The sequence below is a fragment of the Trachinotus anak genome, unplaced genomic scaffold (assembly GCF_046630095.1).
Source record: "Trachinotus anak isolate AG129_WGS33_773 ecotype Australia unplaced genomic scaffold, CSIRO_AGI_Tana_v1 ptg000012l, whole genome shotgun sequence".
In the NCBI taxonomy this organism is placed as follows: Eukaryota; Metazoa; Chordata; class Actinopteri; order Carangiformes; family Carangidae; genus Trachinotus; species Trachinotus anak.
In genome coordinates this window covers 14,598,138-14,614,883 of record NW_027273863.1, presented here as the reverse complement: position 1 = coordinate 14,614,883, position 16,746 = coordinate 14,598,138, and the positions used below count along the sequence as shown (strand labels likewise).

The following is a 16,746-nucleotide window of genomic DNA, read 5'->3' as shown; positions in this document are numbered from 1 at the left end:
TACATAGTTGTTCACAGGATACTTCTCTAATCGTGACTTTATAGGTAAAAAAAAAGAAGGGAAACTGCACTTGTGTCTACCAACATGTATCTGTATTAGCATTTTGTGTCATTTATATGTTTAAGAGGAGACAAATTGTGTGGATGTAGTTCCTACTGATTGCCGGAAGAACCTGATGGAAACCATTATGATCAGTAGAAAAGCTTTTGTCTGAAGCTTAGCCCGACTGTTGTCAGAGCGAGGACTCACTGATGATAGCATGAGTTCCATTCCCTGAGAAATAAGCCCCTTTTTGTGTGTGTCCCTCGAAGCAGGGGCCAGCGCCATGGTTTGTGGTTGGATTTGACATTGGTGCTCCATTCATTTTAAAATTGCGGATACAGCCAGACACACTTTGTTTTGGAAGGGCCTTCGACTGGGAAAAAAAGAGAGCCATTATAGTCTGTGTGTAGATATGTGCGAATTGGCCAGTGTGTGTTTTCTTTTGTTTAGTTTTTTTTTTTTTTTTTTACCTTTAACAGTTTGTGAAGGGATTCTGGGGCGCTGCCCAGGTACACAGGCGACATGAATTGCTGCATGGATATCAACTCAGGGCTTGTCAGCTGACCGTCCTGGGCTCTGATCCCATCTACAACCAATCGGAATTTCTTCTTCTCAAGACTGAATATGACCTAGAGCAAAACAAAGTGTTTAGTTTCATTCTGTGATGTGGAATTAATGACTCCATGGCCTGTGGTTATAGAAACTGTAATAGAAACTGTACATAAGTTCGGTTTTAGTATTGAAATACATATGATTAGAATTAAATGAGTCCACTGACCGAATGCCACTTCCCATCATTGTATTTCTCTCGGTTGAAGATCTCTTTCTGTTTGCCCACAGACAGTCTGATCCTGCCCTTGGACATGTATAAAGCAAGATGAGAGCGCCCTCCTCTGGTAGTAGCAAAGAACAGCAGACCTTCAGGAGATCGAGTCCTGACATCCAGAGAGAAGTGAGGTCTGGGGAAGATAGGGAAAGGGCACCATCCTCAGTGTTTGTGTGCGCTGCGTTTGTAAAACTTCCACTGAAGGTTTTGTGTGCCTGTGTGCACACATGTGTATGTGCACTGTGAGTGAGCGCAGTGGGGTGAGGCTGGTGTCTGACCTGGGCTGCAGGACCTGTAGTGGAAGACTGTAGCTCAGGCTGCTAACAGGGCCCCCCATGCGATAAGCTTGTTGAACCAGGGCTGGCTGTGCACAATCTGATGTGCTCTCATTTATCGCCTGCATCACACCATCCTGTAACAGCACACAAATAAACAACAGAAACACTCAGCTCAGCATAAGGTGCAAAGTTGGTCTTCAAATCTTTGCTTTGCCACAGCTCTTTGACAGGCGCCACTCTGTAAGTAAGTAAAGGTGAGTGTGTATAGTGATAAGAGTATCAACACTTGGGATCAAGAAACATAAAAACCTCTATATTATGTATTAAGAATAGTTATTTTCTAGATTAATCAATTAGTTGTTTGGTCTATTAATTGTAAGAAAATAAGGGAAAACACCCATTACAATTTCTCAAAGAGCAAGTTGCTTTTTTTTTTTTTTTTTTTTGTCCATCCCACAGTCCAAAACCCAAATACATTCAGGTTACTACCATAGAAGACTAAGAGAACAAGCAACCATTTACATTTGCAAAACTAGAACCAGTAAATTTATAGAATTTTTACTGGTTTACTAAAACTGTTGCAGATCAATTGTCTCTCAACCGACAATTCACTTAATCGACTGCTGCTGCTATGCAGGCCAGAAATACACTAGATGTCTCCATGACAGAGTCAACTCACCAGACCGCAACAGTTTTGGTAAATGCTCAAATATAACCTGGTAATTACGATTTTAACACTTAGTTAGTTAGTATTGATGGTGACAGGTACTTAAGTTTTGGTGTGTGTTGGCAAAACCTCCACAAACTTTCTCTTTTCTCAGGAGTGTGTTTCATCACAATGAGGAATTTGTGCTTGTTCAGCTGCTTGTTCCAGCATGCAAGTAAGTAGCTGCTCATATGATTTGAGTTATCTCAGTTTGGCATGTACACCCAGGGACACTCGGGGATTAACTGTAAACAGGCTCAAAGACCTTCCTGAAATGGCTCATGAGGTCTTGATATGACAGAATATATCATCGCTGAGGGTCGGCTTACATCATAAGATCATATTAAACACTGTATGCTTCCTCACAAACCTGTAATGTGTGAAGTCAATAAATCATGAGTGAATTTCAGAGCATAGTTTTTTCTGTATTCTGTGTTCTGTATTCCAGCACGTAGTGTGAACTGGGTATTGCACTTCTGTGAACTCATGCAGTAGAAAATTCACTATTCAGGTCATTTATTGTGAGTCAGGGGATGTTTGAGAGTAGACTGTGGCTGTGATGTGACCTCCTTTAATCAAATAACAGAGTTTAGTAAGTGATGATGGGCATGCAAGATCCAGAGTGATTTGAAGAGATAGTGTAGTCATGCCTTGGAGAACATACAATGAGAGTGATGTTTGATGTGTTTGATGTATGTTTTGTATTGACTGGTCATATTGACTAAAGCACTTTGTTACTTGTATTGAAAAGTTCTATACAAATAAATTATTATCAAGTCTGATTGTGATTATACATTTAAGTTCAAGTCGGCCTCCAATATTCAACTGCGAGGCTGAACTTAGCTGTGAAATATTCAGGAAATTATTCAATTTCCTCTTCATCCAAATCATATCATAACACAGGTCAGTGTCCTTCAACATTAATGCTGGGATCCCATTCAGATTTTCAGGTGTCAAATCGAGACAAGTTTATTTATACAGCCCAGTATCACATACACTGCCTCAAAAGGCTTTCCTGACCCACAACAGCAATTGATCAAACATGAGGTCCCTCTATGTCCTCAAAAGTAGGATACATAAGTCAAATTCATATGACGTGAATTCACTCTGTTGTGTTTATTGGATATTAACTGTCTTAATAGTGAAAGTTTTTGTGCTCAGGCATCACGATTAGTAATTTTAACATTTCTATCATATCATAATCAGACATGTTTATTGTTGACTGTGTTGCATTAGGTCCAAGAGTAGTGAGTTAGAGGCAAGGTGCTTGTGAATGACAGTTAGAAAGTGGCTCATTACTCAGTTACATGGAAAAAAGAGAAGAGACATGAAATGATTTCAAGCTTGTTATTCACAAGTTTTTGGTTTGAGTTATTGGAATTTTTAAATAGAATAGACAAGGATACAATACATTTTATAATTCTTACGATTACTGGAACATTCATGCAAGTTTTTATTAAAGTACACTGCATATGAATGAGCCGGTGCAAAAAGCAATAGAACATTGTGGTGCAAACTGGCAGTTTTTCATTTCAATATTAGATTCTTGTCAGCATCAGCAGGTCTTAGGGTTTCTTCGTCTTCATCTCTGGAAATAAGGCAGCAAAATATAATGTAAACAATGTCAACAAAACACAAACACTGTGCAAGAATGAGCTGGTATGACTTACTGCTAGTGAGTGGAATCAATCACCACACACCGTTTTCATTATGTACATGTTAGTTTTGACAGTTATACCTTGAAATAAAATGGATTGACCCAGTAATTTAACGACATCTCTTGATTCAGAGAAAGAGAACCAAGTTAATTTCCTTTGAAAAAAAGTTGAATAATTGGCAAGTTGTTCGCTTATTTACACAAAAATATCACAATTTCTGGAATAAATAGATTATTAAAATGGATCACAGTATGTGTGAGCACGTATGACAAACCCTCACCTTCTTAGAAATGCGGTCCAGCATCAGTTGAGCAGGACTGTCAGAAACACACACATCAAGCAGGACGTCTCCAGAAGCCTCGAATGAGTTTAAGTCCTCAGCCTTGTACAGATTATCTGGCCTGTAAATAGAAGAAAAACATTCAGATAACAAGTAAACACAATATATCAAAGCAATAATCATAAACAGTGTACATACAGAGGTTTATGCCACAAACTTCTACAGTTTTAAGATGAAGTAGAGTGAGAAAAGATTACCGTCTTGTGTAGAGGTTGGAAACACAGCCTTTGTACTGCTTATTTCCCAGGAGCACGGAGCCAGCTGTGTCAGATATGAAAGTCCTGCCACTCTGCTCCTGACCCTTATCTTCATCATCAACCAGCAGCTGGACCCTGGTTTGAAAAAATAATCACGGCATCACCGTAAATTAGCTTTAGATTCAAGAGTTTGTATTTTTTATTGTAATGTTTATGACCAGTGTTTAATGTCAACTACAGGGCAACACATATCTTTTCCTTTTACCCATATAAATATGTTTGAGGGTTAAATATTTATGGACTTTACATGAACATATGTTTAAATGTAAAATCACTGCCTTCTTCATACCTTCCAGCTCTTCTGGTTACTGTCAAGTAATGCCACTGGCCATCGTGGTATTGTTTGTTAGATTTCCACATCTTGTTGTTGAAATCGAGAGTCAAGTGGCCATTTTCCATTCCAAGCTTAATCTCATTAGCCTGGAGAAAAATAGAAAAAAAAGGGTTTTTAAAATTTGACTGGATTCTACCTGATGTCTCACACAAAGCAGATCTCACAAGTCATAATTACAAGATCAGATTTTGAAGTTAATGTAAAGGACTGACCAGCTGTTTGTCCTGTAGAATGAGACCTTGATTCTCTGTGCTCTTGAATCCAAGAGAGACAGTAACGTCATCGGCCAGGCTAAAGCCAGCGAGCTTAGCTGACAAGGAGCTTCCCAAGCTGAACTCTGCTTTACGAGAAATCTAGACAAGAATATGGACATTATATATCAGTTCATTAGACACAAAACCTAACTGTGGTCTTGGCAGTGTTATGAATGGACAAATAAGTTCATGATCTGGGATGCAAAGGTTTATGTCCTACCAGGGCATCCTTGGGACAACCTTTGCTGACACCCACTTGCTCATCAAAAGGTTTGAAGTCATTATTCAGCTTAAAATTCTTCAAGCATCCCTTGAATGGTTGTATAGTGATGTTATGTCTGGGAAGAGGAACAGAAAATCAAACAAATAAAAAAGTTATTCTCGCTACAACTCACATGACATAATGATTAAAAGCTAAATGGATAACCAAATACCTTTCCCTCAATTCCATTGGTGCACCACCAATGTAGCATTCTTTAAAGTCGTCATTGCTGTACTGAGCTTGGGTTGTGACCACTGTTGTTCTGCCAACGTTGACTTTAAATTCTCCCTTGCTCGTGCTAATGATGAGGATATCTGCCCAGTCGCTTGTCTGAGGAGAGAGGAGCAATATGTGGTTGAAAGAATTATTCTTTATTTACCTGTTTGTGAGTGACTGCAGAAAACAAAAAAAAAGCTTCTTACCGGGAATGTTTTTGAGGTGCCTTCTACTGGTGCATTGCCAAAATTACTATGTAGAAAAATTACACCCTTCTCCATTGTCACAGTGAAGTATTTGTCCTGTATTGAAGAGGAAAAAGAAAAATCACATTTGTGCAGACAGTCGTTCTAATTCTATTTCTATAAACTCTACATATACAGTAACCATATGAACAGTAATTTACCTTGTTTCCTATGTATAAGAGTAGACCGTTTTCTGAACGAGCGAAGATGGACATTTTGATGAGGAGCGTGGAGGATGTTTTATCTATAACCACTTTGCCATATCCAGTGCCTTCATAGTACTCAGAATCCACTGGTGGTACGTATCTAGACCAAGGGGACAGTCAGAAAACATTTTGTTCAGGTTTTGTATGAGGTTTGTATCAGGTTTTAAAAAGTTACAAAAAGTTTGCTTATGTGTCTCAACATTTTCACATTAAGCAAATTTTGATACAAAAGTATCAATTAAAATTCTGTTTGTCTTTGTTGTCTTGATGCCTTTTCCATCCACTCCCTTTTCTATGCCCCACAGTGCTGGACTGTTCCAGCTACCACTGGGCAAAAGGCAGGAAGAATTCCTGGACATTTTACCAACCTAATCCAGGGCTAATGCACTGTAAAACATGAGATGACAAAAGTCAAACCCTTGTTCAGGAATTGCCAGTGCCACCGAATAGGGAGAAGGTGGAAAACAATCATATATCTAGAGCTGACTAACTCTCAGCACTAATCATATGGGGTTATACCTCTTGCATGGATTAACCGGATTAATCTTCTCTGCATTTTGGAAATTATAGAGACTGACGACTTTGTCATTAACGGAGGAGAACTCAATGCAGCCCTTGTAGTGAGGGTGGCTCAGAGAAGCCGGTGGCTGAGGGGAAGCACAACAGAGAAAGGGATTAATAAAACTCCGGCTAGTTAAAAATAATTTTAAAAAATAACAGTATTGCTGTTCTTATTCCATTGCTGCTCACAGTGAAGTTGGCAGGGTAGCCTCCAACATAGAAGACAATATCACTGGGGCTGAGGTCCAGGAGGTTCTTGCTCTCCTCTCCTTGGTTGTTTTTCAGAATGGGCTCAGCGGGATTGTTCGAGGTGATATCTTTGGTGAGGATAATCTCGGCATCTTGGTAAATTCTAAATTATAAGAAAGAAAAAATACCCATATTTATTATCATATACAGTCCTCATATTCAAATGTTTTTCTTTTCAATTTCAAAATACAGACAGGGTGACATAAAAAGTCAAAGTGGATAAGAGTGGAAATGAAAAATAAATGTGCATTTACACATTTACACAGCACAACAGTGTGAACACGTAAATAACTAAGTTGTCAGTTTACCTGTGTAGGTCCACTTTATCAAACTTGGCTGGCTCAGATGCGGACATGGTGATGCGACCCGTTCTCATTTCATACTCCTTTCCATTAAGCTTGTACACACCATACAGTACGTTGCTCTTCAGGAACATACCTATGTAGTTCTTAGACTACAAAGCACAGCTTGTTAATGCCTTGTCTACAGTTACAAAGTAAATCTTTATGACAAAATACTCATATGCATTTGGATTCACTTACATCTCTATTGCCAAGGTACAAGACAAACATATCTCCATTGTCTCTGGCCTGTCTGCGTCGGCGTCTTCCATCTCCCCTGCTTTCAGGTCTCTGCAGTGACAGAGACAGCGATGTGTAGGCCTTCAGCTCATCCAGATCCTTTGGTGCACGCAGCTCCACGTAGCCATCACCTGCGAACTTCATCGGGACCATAATCTGGAGAGAAGATATGGAAAAACAAAATTAGACCCAAGAAGGAAAGATACTACACAGGCAGGTCTGTTTGAATTGGGGTTAGAGGTGTATACAGAAAATGGGGAAATATGGATGCATTTACAGAGTGGGACCTCACCCTATTAGCTGCATCCCGGGCTTGTTCAATGAGGTCTTTGATCTTCTTGATGTTCTCAGATATGTTGCTAATGGGTGTGAACTGCGATGTCAGGTTCTCCACCTCTGAGATCTTGTTAGTCAGAGATGGGATGGTATTCAGTAAGTCCTTCACTGCAGATAGATGATAACAGAAAAAAATGTCATTGTTTTTACTTTCAATCCTGAACATTTACAATATAAAAAATTGTTATTCTATACTTTTTCAAACTCTCACCTGACTTGTCCACATTCTCCAATACATTGCCTAAGTTGGAGTCCCCAGGAGTGACACTGATCTTGTCCATTTCCTTCCTGATATCATTCAGTTTGTCCATAGTGTTGCTGGCCGTGTCATTGGCTAAAGCTGCCTTCCTTTTGGCTTCCTCAATCATATTACCAATGTCATCTGCTTGGGAGAAATTAGTAATTAGGGAAAATGAAGAGGAAATATGAATTCTTGCAACAGACTTCATTTTAGCAGTCAAACTAATCCTGTCAGGCCTTGACTTGCTCTACCTCTCTTGATGTCATTTAGTTGGCCCTGTGCATCAAGCAGGTTTTTCTCAAGAGCTTTCTTCTTCTTGTCAGCGTCGTCCAGGCGCTTCTGCAGGTCAGTAAGGTCATCAGAAGCATCTGTTTAAGAAAAGGGTTAGTGACTGAGCTTTAGGGATTTTTTTTTTTTTAAACAAACAATTCAATAAGAGAGCTGAATACCTTGTAGGCTATTCTCTGCCTCACGTGCATTGTCCAGTAGGTCTTCACTGGTCACTTTGAGATCTTTTGCTCTTTCTGTGAGTTTCTGGTTGTTTACATTCTAAAGGAAGAAAAGACATATTGATTAAAGTGACTCACTATTATAAAATATTATCAAGTGTTAAGTATTCTATCAAATGCTTATTGCATTTTATATGATCTGTGGCTTACATTCAAGGCATTGTCTGCTGCATCTTTGGCCTCATTAGCTGCCTCTTCAGCAGCATTAATGGCATCTGTGATGTTCTTGTAGGCATTGATGGCATCTTTGGCATTGCGCACCTCAGTACGTCCACTTGCATCCTTCACAGCACTATCATAAAAGATAACACGGAAAGAAAATAAACCCAAGAGAAACGGAGAATGCATGCAGAACGGTTAAAAATCTCAGGTAGTTGCAATTGGCAGACTGTGCACTGAAGCAGCAGGGAAATCTCAGCATAAACAACCAGCAATATGCTGCTGATATCCACTCATTAAAGCTCAGGTTATATTGAGAGGGTGTCTTTATTGTTTGCACAATAAACCTACTCCTCAAGTTCCTTTGCCAGCTTGTCAAGGTTCTTAGCATGATCCTCTGCAGCCTCCACGATGTCCTCCTTGGCAGCTGCTTTGGTAATTTCATTCACCTTCTTGGTCAAATCAGTCTTGGCGCCATCCAGCTGTGCTGCCAGCTGTTCGTACTCCTAAAGTAAAGAAGGACAGGAATGGGTGCAAGTTTCATAACAGCAGAAAATGCCTCACATCAGAGCAAAGCCAACAAAAACATTGGTTATTATCTGATAATCTGAGCTCAGGGTCTGCTGGTATGGGATCAGAGATAAGGCCATTTATTGTAAAAGCACAGTGTCTCAAAATATTTTGGCTTGCATTTAGAAGAAATAAAATACATGATATTAAAGTGTATAATTCTGAGTATAGAGGGAAAGAACATGCAGGCATTCGTTTGTAAAATGTACCGTTTTACTGTCGGTGAGCAGTTTCACCGAATCCTCTGTTTTCTGCAGTTCATCCTCTGCCATGGCCATTTGGTCCTCAACGGTCTTCCGCTCCTTTTTTAAGTTCTCAATACGTTTCTGCAGGAAGCATATGAAAACATTTTTACTTCATTACAACTGTGTAATCACTTGTACAAACTGTTACAGTTACACTAACCTGTGAGGCATTTTACACTGTGGTCACATCATACTTTACCATTAAGATGTATTGTACCATGCAGACTTTTTATCTTTGCTATATCTTATTTTAAAAAATGACATGATAGAAACAAAATAAAATACATGATCTTCATATTTGCTTGTATGTAAAGTTGCTTACCAACAAGCACACATATTCCTCATAACTGATTAATTACTTGACTTGTGAGTTACCTGCAGGTCTTCCAGTGCCTGAGCACTGAGTCCGTTCTCAGCATTGGCTTTTTTCACCAAGTCCGACGCCTCCTTCAGAGCCTTGTCCAGGTCCTCTAGCTTGGCTTCGTAATTCTTCAGAAGGCCTCGAATCTTCTCTGCGGCAGCCTCGTTCTGGTCAACCTGCTTACTTACATTAGCCTTGATGTAGTCAAGCACTGGAGAATAGAATAGAATAGAATAGACATCTCACTGACAAGTCTGCAGTGATACAACCACATCAGTATTCTGATAGTGAATTTATGGAAGGGTAGGTTTTTGGAAGATTTAACTGAATTTTCTACTGGGAGGCTAAGTCTCATACGTTTCTTGGCCTCGTCCCTTTCTTTCTCAGCAGCTGTCTTCTGAGGAGTGAAGTTCCTCTTCTCCATCTCATTCACCAAGCGCTGAGCGTCCTCTAGCATTTTAGCCAGGTCTTCATTGGGTACCACTCCAGCGTCCAGCTGGTCAAGCAGAGCTTCAAACACACGAAAACAAAAAAAGTCAAACAATTGTTTAGGCTCTAATAGTCAGTGCCATTAAACTTTGGAGGTTATGATACTATGTGTGAGGCAAAAACATTTTGAGAAATTAACACGAAACAGAGTAGGAGGCCAAAAGGAAGATGAGAACAATAGTGTTACAACATTGACAGGCATGACAGAGTTGTGCTGGCACTGAATTTAAGTTTGCCTTTACCTCGGATTTTCTTCAGCATGTTTCGAATCTCTGAGTCCAGATCCTTCGCCCTCTTATGGGTTTTCTCAACTTCTGCCACTGCCTTGTCAGCATCAGCAGCCCTTTTATCTGCCTAAATAAATTGCATACCGACAATACACATTTACACACATTTTCCCACTTATTTTTGCATGGTGATATGCCAGTAAAATGCTAGGCATTGTCCTCAGCACTGTACCTTGTCTTTGAGGGAGCTGATGTCATCTGTGAGAGTGTTCGTCTCCTCTTCCAGCTGGTTGACTCTGGACCTTTGAGTGTTGACGGCAGAGCTGAATTTATTGACAAGGATCTGCAAAAAGCACAGAAGGAGAAATGTAGAGTAAGCTGCAAAAGCTTGGGGCTGACAGGCACTGCTTTCAAACAGTGCTGTGAGAATTATTTACCTACACGCCATAAATGAACAGAGAATGCACACTCAGACAACACTCAGAATATGAGCGAATGAAAAATGACAAGTCGCCGCGACAAACACTGGCATCCAGTGGTGTAGTCTCTAACACTTATTGACACACAGGATGTGGGACAGAATTCACTGAGATTACTTATCAGCAGGGATCTTGCACGCTTGAACAAGCAAACCCATCCTACACCATACTGCTTGTGCTTATGTGCGAGTGTGTACATGTGCACGAGTATACTGTATGTTTAAGAAATGGCCATGTGCAAAGTATAAGTTATAAAAAAGCAACAGACCTTGTTGCACTCTTGACCATGCATTTGACAGGATTTGGCACCATTTGAATTAGAATCTGTGACTTTTTAAAAATATCCTTAAGTGCTCTTCACCTCATCTTCAACCAGGCCTGTGGGTTTCAGAGTGAGTGAGCATGGTCACAGGAAACTGGCATGTTACCTTGGTGTCTGACACAGCCTTCTCCAAGTTCCTCAGCCTGTCCTGAGAGGAGGCACTGGCAGTGGCATTGTCCATCTGAGCCTTGATCCTTCCCAGCTCATCATCCAGCTTCTCCAGATCATGTAGTAATGTTTGGGCACAACTATCACACTCTGGAACACAAAGGAGGATTTGATTGACAAATGAACCTACTGCATTTAGTGCAAACTGCATGTCACAGAGTCAGACCTCATTTCTTTTTGTTTATTTACCTTGACAGCTTTCATCTGTGTTTGTGTCTCCAGGCTCCAGTGTGTTCTTGCAAACTGCAAAATTAAAAAAAAAAAAAAAACTAAAATGTTGTAAAAACAAATCATGAATTAATGCATTGTTTTAAAGCCAGTCCACAATCTAACCTCCAGTCCGGGGATCACAGTTGTTACCGTTGCCATTGCAATTACAGGGCTTACAACTTCCTCCTGGTGTCAGTGGATCACCATAGTAACCAGGAGCACATCTATGGAAAAGAGGAATAAGTAAAAAAGAATAAGAGGCAAAATAGGAATTAGCCTACAGTATCTGCATAGTATTTCATACTAAAACACTGACTGGTCCATACTGACACTCACCTGCCACATCTGTCGCCAGTATAGCCTGATCTGCATATACACTGGAAGTCTCCAAACACCTCCGTGCAACCTACTGCAAAACTGTAGAGTGATAGCGAGATTATGATTTAATTCCTGAATTACACATTTCCATTCAATTATATAGCACAGCTGTTTAGGGGTGTTTTGTTTTTTTTCATCCACCTGTTTGTGGCCACGCTGAATGGGCACGGGCAAACTCTGCAAGTCCTCTGAGCCGCGTTTCCATAGTAACCTTCTTTGCAGCGTTCACATCGGTCCCCAGCTGTGTTGTACTGACAGTTCTGAAAATGATGTGATGTATTCATTAAACCACTTGCAAACTATATGTGAAAAATGAAGAAGCAAGAATACCAGACAGTGTATAAAAAAAACAAAACTCAAGCGCTATGCCTGCACTGCCACCAGCCTTTTACACACACATACTATACCCAATCAACCAGACATCAGCTCTTTTATTACACTGATGCAGGAATGCAAACATCAGGGGGGAAAGAGAAAACACTTCTCCCTGCCAATCAGTCACAAAGAGTGTTTCTGATGCACTCCACAGTGAGCATTTTCAGTTGCTCGTGTCCATTTGACTTTGAACTGCTAGGGTGTGGATCCATGTGCACATTGCACACACAGGCCCAGTCTTGAGTGTCTTGCATAATAGCACAACAGATATGGTTGAAACACGTAAAGGCTCAACTTCCCAAAAAAGAGAATAATGAGGGAGAGGGGCCCCATAGAAGGAAATAAGGAAGTCATATCAAATAATACTTCTGATGTGGTGATTTTAAAAAAAAACACAATGCTATGGGCAAAGACGCAGGGTTGGGTAACAAAAGAGTGCCCACAGACGTACCCTGAAGATGAGAAGTCTAGACTCTGACTAAACAGTGGCTCACACTGGATTCAGTTGGTTTGAGTGTGTATATGTGGGTGTCTACTGTATACCTGTGGTCAGGAAGTCATTAATAAGGGTTCCTTACCAGGCACCTCCCTGTCCTGTCTTCACACTCATCAGCCAGACCGTTGCACTCACAGGGCACACAGCGGCCCAGGTAAGGCCCACTGCCGTCTCTGTAGAAACCAGGAGCACATTTCTGAAAAAGAAAAATACAAATATACAGACATGATTACTGAAACTACTGCTTCCAGACAGTATAACTCATATACCCAGTATATTTGAATTTAAAAGCAACTTTGTCATTAGAACAATTATGATAATAACGGAGGCAATATATGTATATTATATGTAAGGTTATATACTGATGCTGATATACAGGATCACCACTTTCTGGAATTCAGTTGAGAAACATTAAAACGAGTAAATCTTCTTCTGGGTAATCCTGTGAATCAAATGTCTTAAAAATTAGGGTCATTTTTCATGATACAAAAATCCTGTAAATTACATATTAGTAAAAAAAAACAAAAAAAACAGTCACTAGTCATTGATCTGCAACAGTGATTATAGATACAATTATTAACAGTATAAATGTAAATAAAGCTCATAAATCTGACAAATCGGAGGCTAGATATTATCACATTACCTAACCTTGAATAAAAAGTGTAACACAAATTTATAACATTTAACCAATTATAGAGAGAGAGTGAACTTAAATAAATTGTAAATATAGCATCGGTTTTATCCTGACTAAACATAACTGTGTTTCCACATCTTTTGCCACCATTCTCAGTAAATTATTAAAAACTACTCTCCCACACAGCACCTCTGTTTGGTGTAATGAAATGTGAGAGCACGCAGCAATGAGCCTGACCTTAATCGAGTGTCATTAACAATTAACACTGGAGTCAAAACACGACCTTTGCCTTCAGAGATATCAGTCACCAGCAATCCACACCTGAGGCGCTGACTATTTTACCATACAGCGAAGGTAAAACAAGATCCCTTCAACAACAAGTTCCATCACATCTTCATAGGTTTTTACCTTAATCTGAGAACTGGCACCACTGTCATCAACAGAGGGATACTGAACTCTCTGTCCTCTGTCCTCTTGGTCATTTACTGATGGATACTCAATCTGCTGAGTTCCCTGGTCATTAAGCGAAGGGTACTGTATCCTCTGAGTCCCTCTGTCATGATGCCTGGTATAACGAGTTCGCTCTCCTCTCCTGAAGGGCCTGTTTCCAGCGCAGCAAAGTCCAATCAAAGTCCAACATATCAGGGTCCATAGCAGAACCCCTGTTCGTCGCTGTCTATCCATTCGCGTATCTGACATTCCTAGCATTTAGTCCGTGTGAAATAATGATCTGCTCTCCCCTGCCTCAGCCTCTTAAACACACATCCTCACACTCACACACACGCACACAAAGAGGACACGCCCCATCTCTTACCTGACTCAGACTTGCAGATCACCATGAGTGTATGTAGCCGCACAAGCACACACATGCAAGTGTTTAGATGCTCTCTCTCTCTCTCTCTCCCCCATACACACACACACATTTACACACAGATTGCTTGGATACAACAAGAAAGACACATGTGGGTGCACACACAAGCACTGGAACACACACAACACGCAGGAAATCCACTATTAGCATTTCTGAATAGAGAAAGGGAAAATCAAAGTATTGTAAATACTGCTTTGTTTACTTAAATCTGCAGGGTGTGGTGATAAATCCTCTACTTGAAAAAGCAACTAAAACATTCAACTGTGTATTCAAAGTCTGTATATGTGTGTATGTGTGGTGCACAACAGTGTTTGTGTAAGCATATGTGACTGAGAGGAAAGTCAGACGTCGTCAGACAACAAACTCACAACTGAATCACGCTCCTAAAACACACAACAGACACAACTAGGTGTGTCGACTGTAGATACAGACACATGCTCACACATTAGGTGCACTCGGGGGCACACTCAGGTTTATGAGTAACTGTGTTGCTAACTGCCACACCCCATGTGTGAAGGTGAGGCGCCTTGTCATACCACCCCCGGGCACATATAATCAGCCTCCATTAAACACTCCCAAGGCTCGATGGCTCACGTACACACAGGTTGGCTTCCACATCTTTGGCAACGGCACTGTCTCAGATATGAAAAGCTTTTTTTCTCTCCACTGATAAGCGTTCTGATACATTCAAAACTTTCTTTTAAGTAGTGATTTCTCCATTCTCATTTTCAATTTGGTTCTGTGGGCAAAACTGCTGCACTCATGTGTATACAAATCCAATTTGAGAAGCACAAACACAGTCAGTCAAGTCAGCGCCATTCCCAGGATAAAAAGAATTCAAGTAAAGCCTTTCCTTAGCAACTACATCATGGTTGTTTGCACTACATTTCTGTGAGCTGTAGCCATGCCAGTGATTATAGCTGTATAATCACTAATATTATGTCTGCGTGATTGTACATCATATCCTTGCCCGAGGCTACACAATTCGGCTGCGCAGTTCACCGGTCGGTATTTTCCAGTACATTCCACCCCAAGCTCCTCAGCTGATGAAATTTTTTCTCTCTAGGTAAAAGGTGTGGTACTTAGTTCAGGCGTGTCAGGACACCCTAAAAATATGAGAATAAAGTCCAGCTCCTCAGCAACACCTTGCCCCACCCTGCTTGTTATTTCCACTGTTTCTCAGACCTGACAAAATGATCCCGATCTCCCCATCCTGTCACTATATTTTTGTAGTTCTTTTTCCATGCATTCCTTCAGACTCATCTACACAAGCCATGTTGATTTCAGCTAAAGATTTTTTTTAGATTGTGGAGGTTACGTGGCAATGAAACTGTTTTTTTTTTCTCCAAAGCTTGGTTGTTGAATAATTCTAAAATCTTGTAACATTTATTTAGACACCTTGACATTGTAAAAATGTGTAAAACTTGATGTTATTCAAGACAAGCAATATCAAGGGATAAGTAATGGCCTTTTAATTTCTCACCTCACAGGAATCTCCATTGTACTGAGGGGGGCAGGAACAGTCCTCCACAGTGTTTCCAGGACCCCCAGTCCCTGTGTTAGTCGCCTCCTCCAAGCCCACCTCCCCCAGGCTTAGCCGCTGGCTCTGAGTAAAGTACAAGGCTTGGATCCTCAAGCCCACCAGACCAGCAAGGACCATCATGAGTTCCTCTCTGGACACGGGCCTGTTGGTGATAGCATGGCGCCAGTTTCCCTGCAGGCAACAGATTTGTTATTTGGGGACTAATGCTGAGAAATCTGTAGGGGGGGGCTCCATTGAAAAATCATATTTTGTTGTTGTTTTAACATGACATAAAACACACTTAGTACCTTATACTGCGTAGTGTATTTGCCTGTATGTCCAACACTTCATTTATTAAATTATCCACATCTAGTTTATCTCATAACATGTGTTTAATTGAAATCAAAGAATTTGGATCTTAAGTCAGAGTGAGGAACTGATGTGTTCTCTACCTCCACAAGGTGGACTCTGCCCTGATACAGTCTGTCTGGGAATGGGACTTGTGGAGCCATGTGGACCAGGGTCATATCCTGACCCTAGGGAAATACAAATAGAAATAATGACATGGATAAATAAGCTGTGTTTGTGTCACTGAAAAAAAGAGACGTCTAAGAGTGAAAAACTTAGTGACACTACACACAGTCAACACGACATCAGGTCTTCTGTCCATCAGAGTCATCCCCTCACTAGGAATCCCAAAGGATTTGGACTGGTACGTAAGGAAACCACCATAAGATGTAACCTAAGAGAAAAGGGGTCCAGATTTCTTTCAGTTTATCTGCAAAGACTGTGGAAACAACCAATTTACAAGATATGGTTTAAAGGAAAAATCTGTATCTAAGCAGCCTGAGCCTTATTTCTCAACTAGGAAGCAATAGGTGAGGTCATCATTTCTCACAATGTATTTCCAAAGAATTTAGGGACATTGCAACATTGCAAAAAACATATGAAGAGAGGGAAAATAAAACATATGATTATGGTGAATTATCTGAACCCAATTATTTGTAAATGAAAACACACCTGAGAGATGTGGAAGGAAGGTGAATACACCTGAAATGTCCATTACGCATTAACACTGGTAAGAGAGCTAGGTCAAAACTGAACCATAAAGTTGCTAAAAGTTTAACACAAATATTTCC

General features: G+C 40.4%; 1 protein-coding gene across 3 annotated transcripts in view; it reads right to left on the bottom strand.

Annotated features, from left to right (window-relative positions):
- Nucleotides 1-16,746, bottom strand: part of LOC139628637 (laminin subunit alpha-3-like) — a 53,569-nt gene that overhangs the window by 2,594 nt on the left and 34,229 nt on the right. For 2 of the 3 annotated variants that reach the window (XM_071490502.1, XM_071490503.1), the window contains 36 exons: nucleotides 16,248-16,349; nucleotides 16,060-16,143; nucleotides 15,569-15,799; nucleotides 12,663-12,776; nucleotides 11,851-11,969; nucleotides 11,668-11,748; nucleotides 11,455-11,555; nucleotides 11,311-11,364; nucleotides 11,060-11,211; nucleotides 10,385-10,495; nucleotides 10,168-10,279; nucleotides 9,794-9,946; nucleotides 9,451-9,647; nucleotides 9,040-9,156; nucleotides 8,612-8,766; nucleotides 8,252-8,393; nucleotides 8,042-8,141; nucleotides 7,844-7,960; nucleotides 7,563-7,733; nucleotides 7,308-7,459; nucleotides 6,977-7,171; nucleotides 6,743-6,888; nucleotides 6,375-6,537; nucleotides 6,144-6,271; nucleotides 5,580-5,724; nucleotides 5,380-5,475; nucleotides 5,130-5,287; nucleotides 4,916-5,033; nucleotides 4,654-4,794; nucleotides 4,397-4,527; nucleotides 4,048-4,182; nucleotides 3,791-3,911; nucleotides 1,147-1,280; nucleotides 821-1,001; nucleotides 513-671; nucleotides 250-415 (listed from right to left, as the gene is read on the bottom strand). In XM_071490502.1, the coding sequence (XP_071346603.1) occupies nucleotides 250-415; nucleotides 513-671; nucleotides 821-1,001; nucleotides 1,147-1,280; nucleotides 3,791-3,911; nucleotides 4,048-4,182; nucleotides 4,397-4,527; nucleotides 4,654-4,794; nucleotides 4,916-5,033; nucleotides 5,130-5,287; nucleotides 5,380-5,475; nucleotides 5,580-5,724; nucleotides 6,144-6,271; nucleotides 6,375-6,537; nucleotides 6,743-6,888; nucleotides 6,977-7,171; nucleotides 7,308-7,459; nucleotides 7,563-7,733; nucleotides 7,844-7,960; nucleotides 8,042-8,141; nucleotides 8,252-8,393; nucleotides 8,612-8,766; nucleotides 9,040-9,156; nucleotides 9,451-9,647; nucleotides 9,794-9,946; nucleotides 10,168-10,279; nucleotides 10,385-10,495; nucleotides 11,060-11,211; nucleotides 11,311-11,364; nucleotides 11,455-11,555; nucleotides 11,668-11,748; nucleotides 11,851-11,969; nucleotides 12,663-12,776; nucleotides 15,569-15,799; nucleotides 16,060-16,143; nucleotides 16,248-16,349 (4,882 nt within the window). Of the gene's footprint in view, nucleotides 1-249; nucleotides 416-512; nucleotides 672-820; nucleotides 1,002-1,146; nucleotides 1,281-3,185; nucleotides 3,441-3,790; nucleotides 3,912-4,047; nucleotides 4,183-4,396; nucleotides 4,528-4,653; nucleotides 4,795-4,915; nucleotides 5,034-5,129; nucleotides 5,288-5,379; nucleotides 5,476-5,579; nucleotides 5,725-6,143; nucleotides 6,272-6,374; nucleotides 6,538-6,742; nucleotides 6,889-6,976; nucleotides 7,172-7,307; nucleotides 7,460-7,562; nucleotides 7,734-7,843; nucleotides 7,961-8,041; nucleotides 8,142-8,251; nucleotides 8,394-8,611; nucleotides 8,767-9,039; nucleotides 9,157-9,450; nucleotides 9,648-9,793; nucleotides 9,947-10,167; nucleotides 10,280-10,384; nucleotides 10,496-11,059; nucleotides 11,212-11,310; nucleotides 11,365-11,454; nucleotides 11,556-11,667; nucleotides 11,749-11,850; nucleotides 11,970-12,662; nucleotides 12,777-15,568; nucleotides 15,800-16,059; nucleotides 16,144-16,247; nucleotides 16,350-16,746 lie in introns of those variants that run through there. The other variant, XM_071490504.1, reaches the window with a different exon arrangement.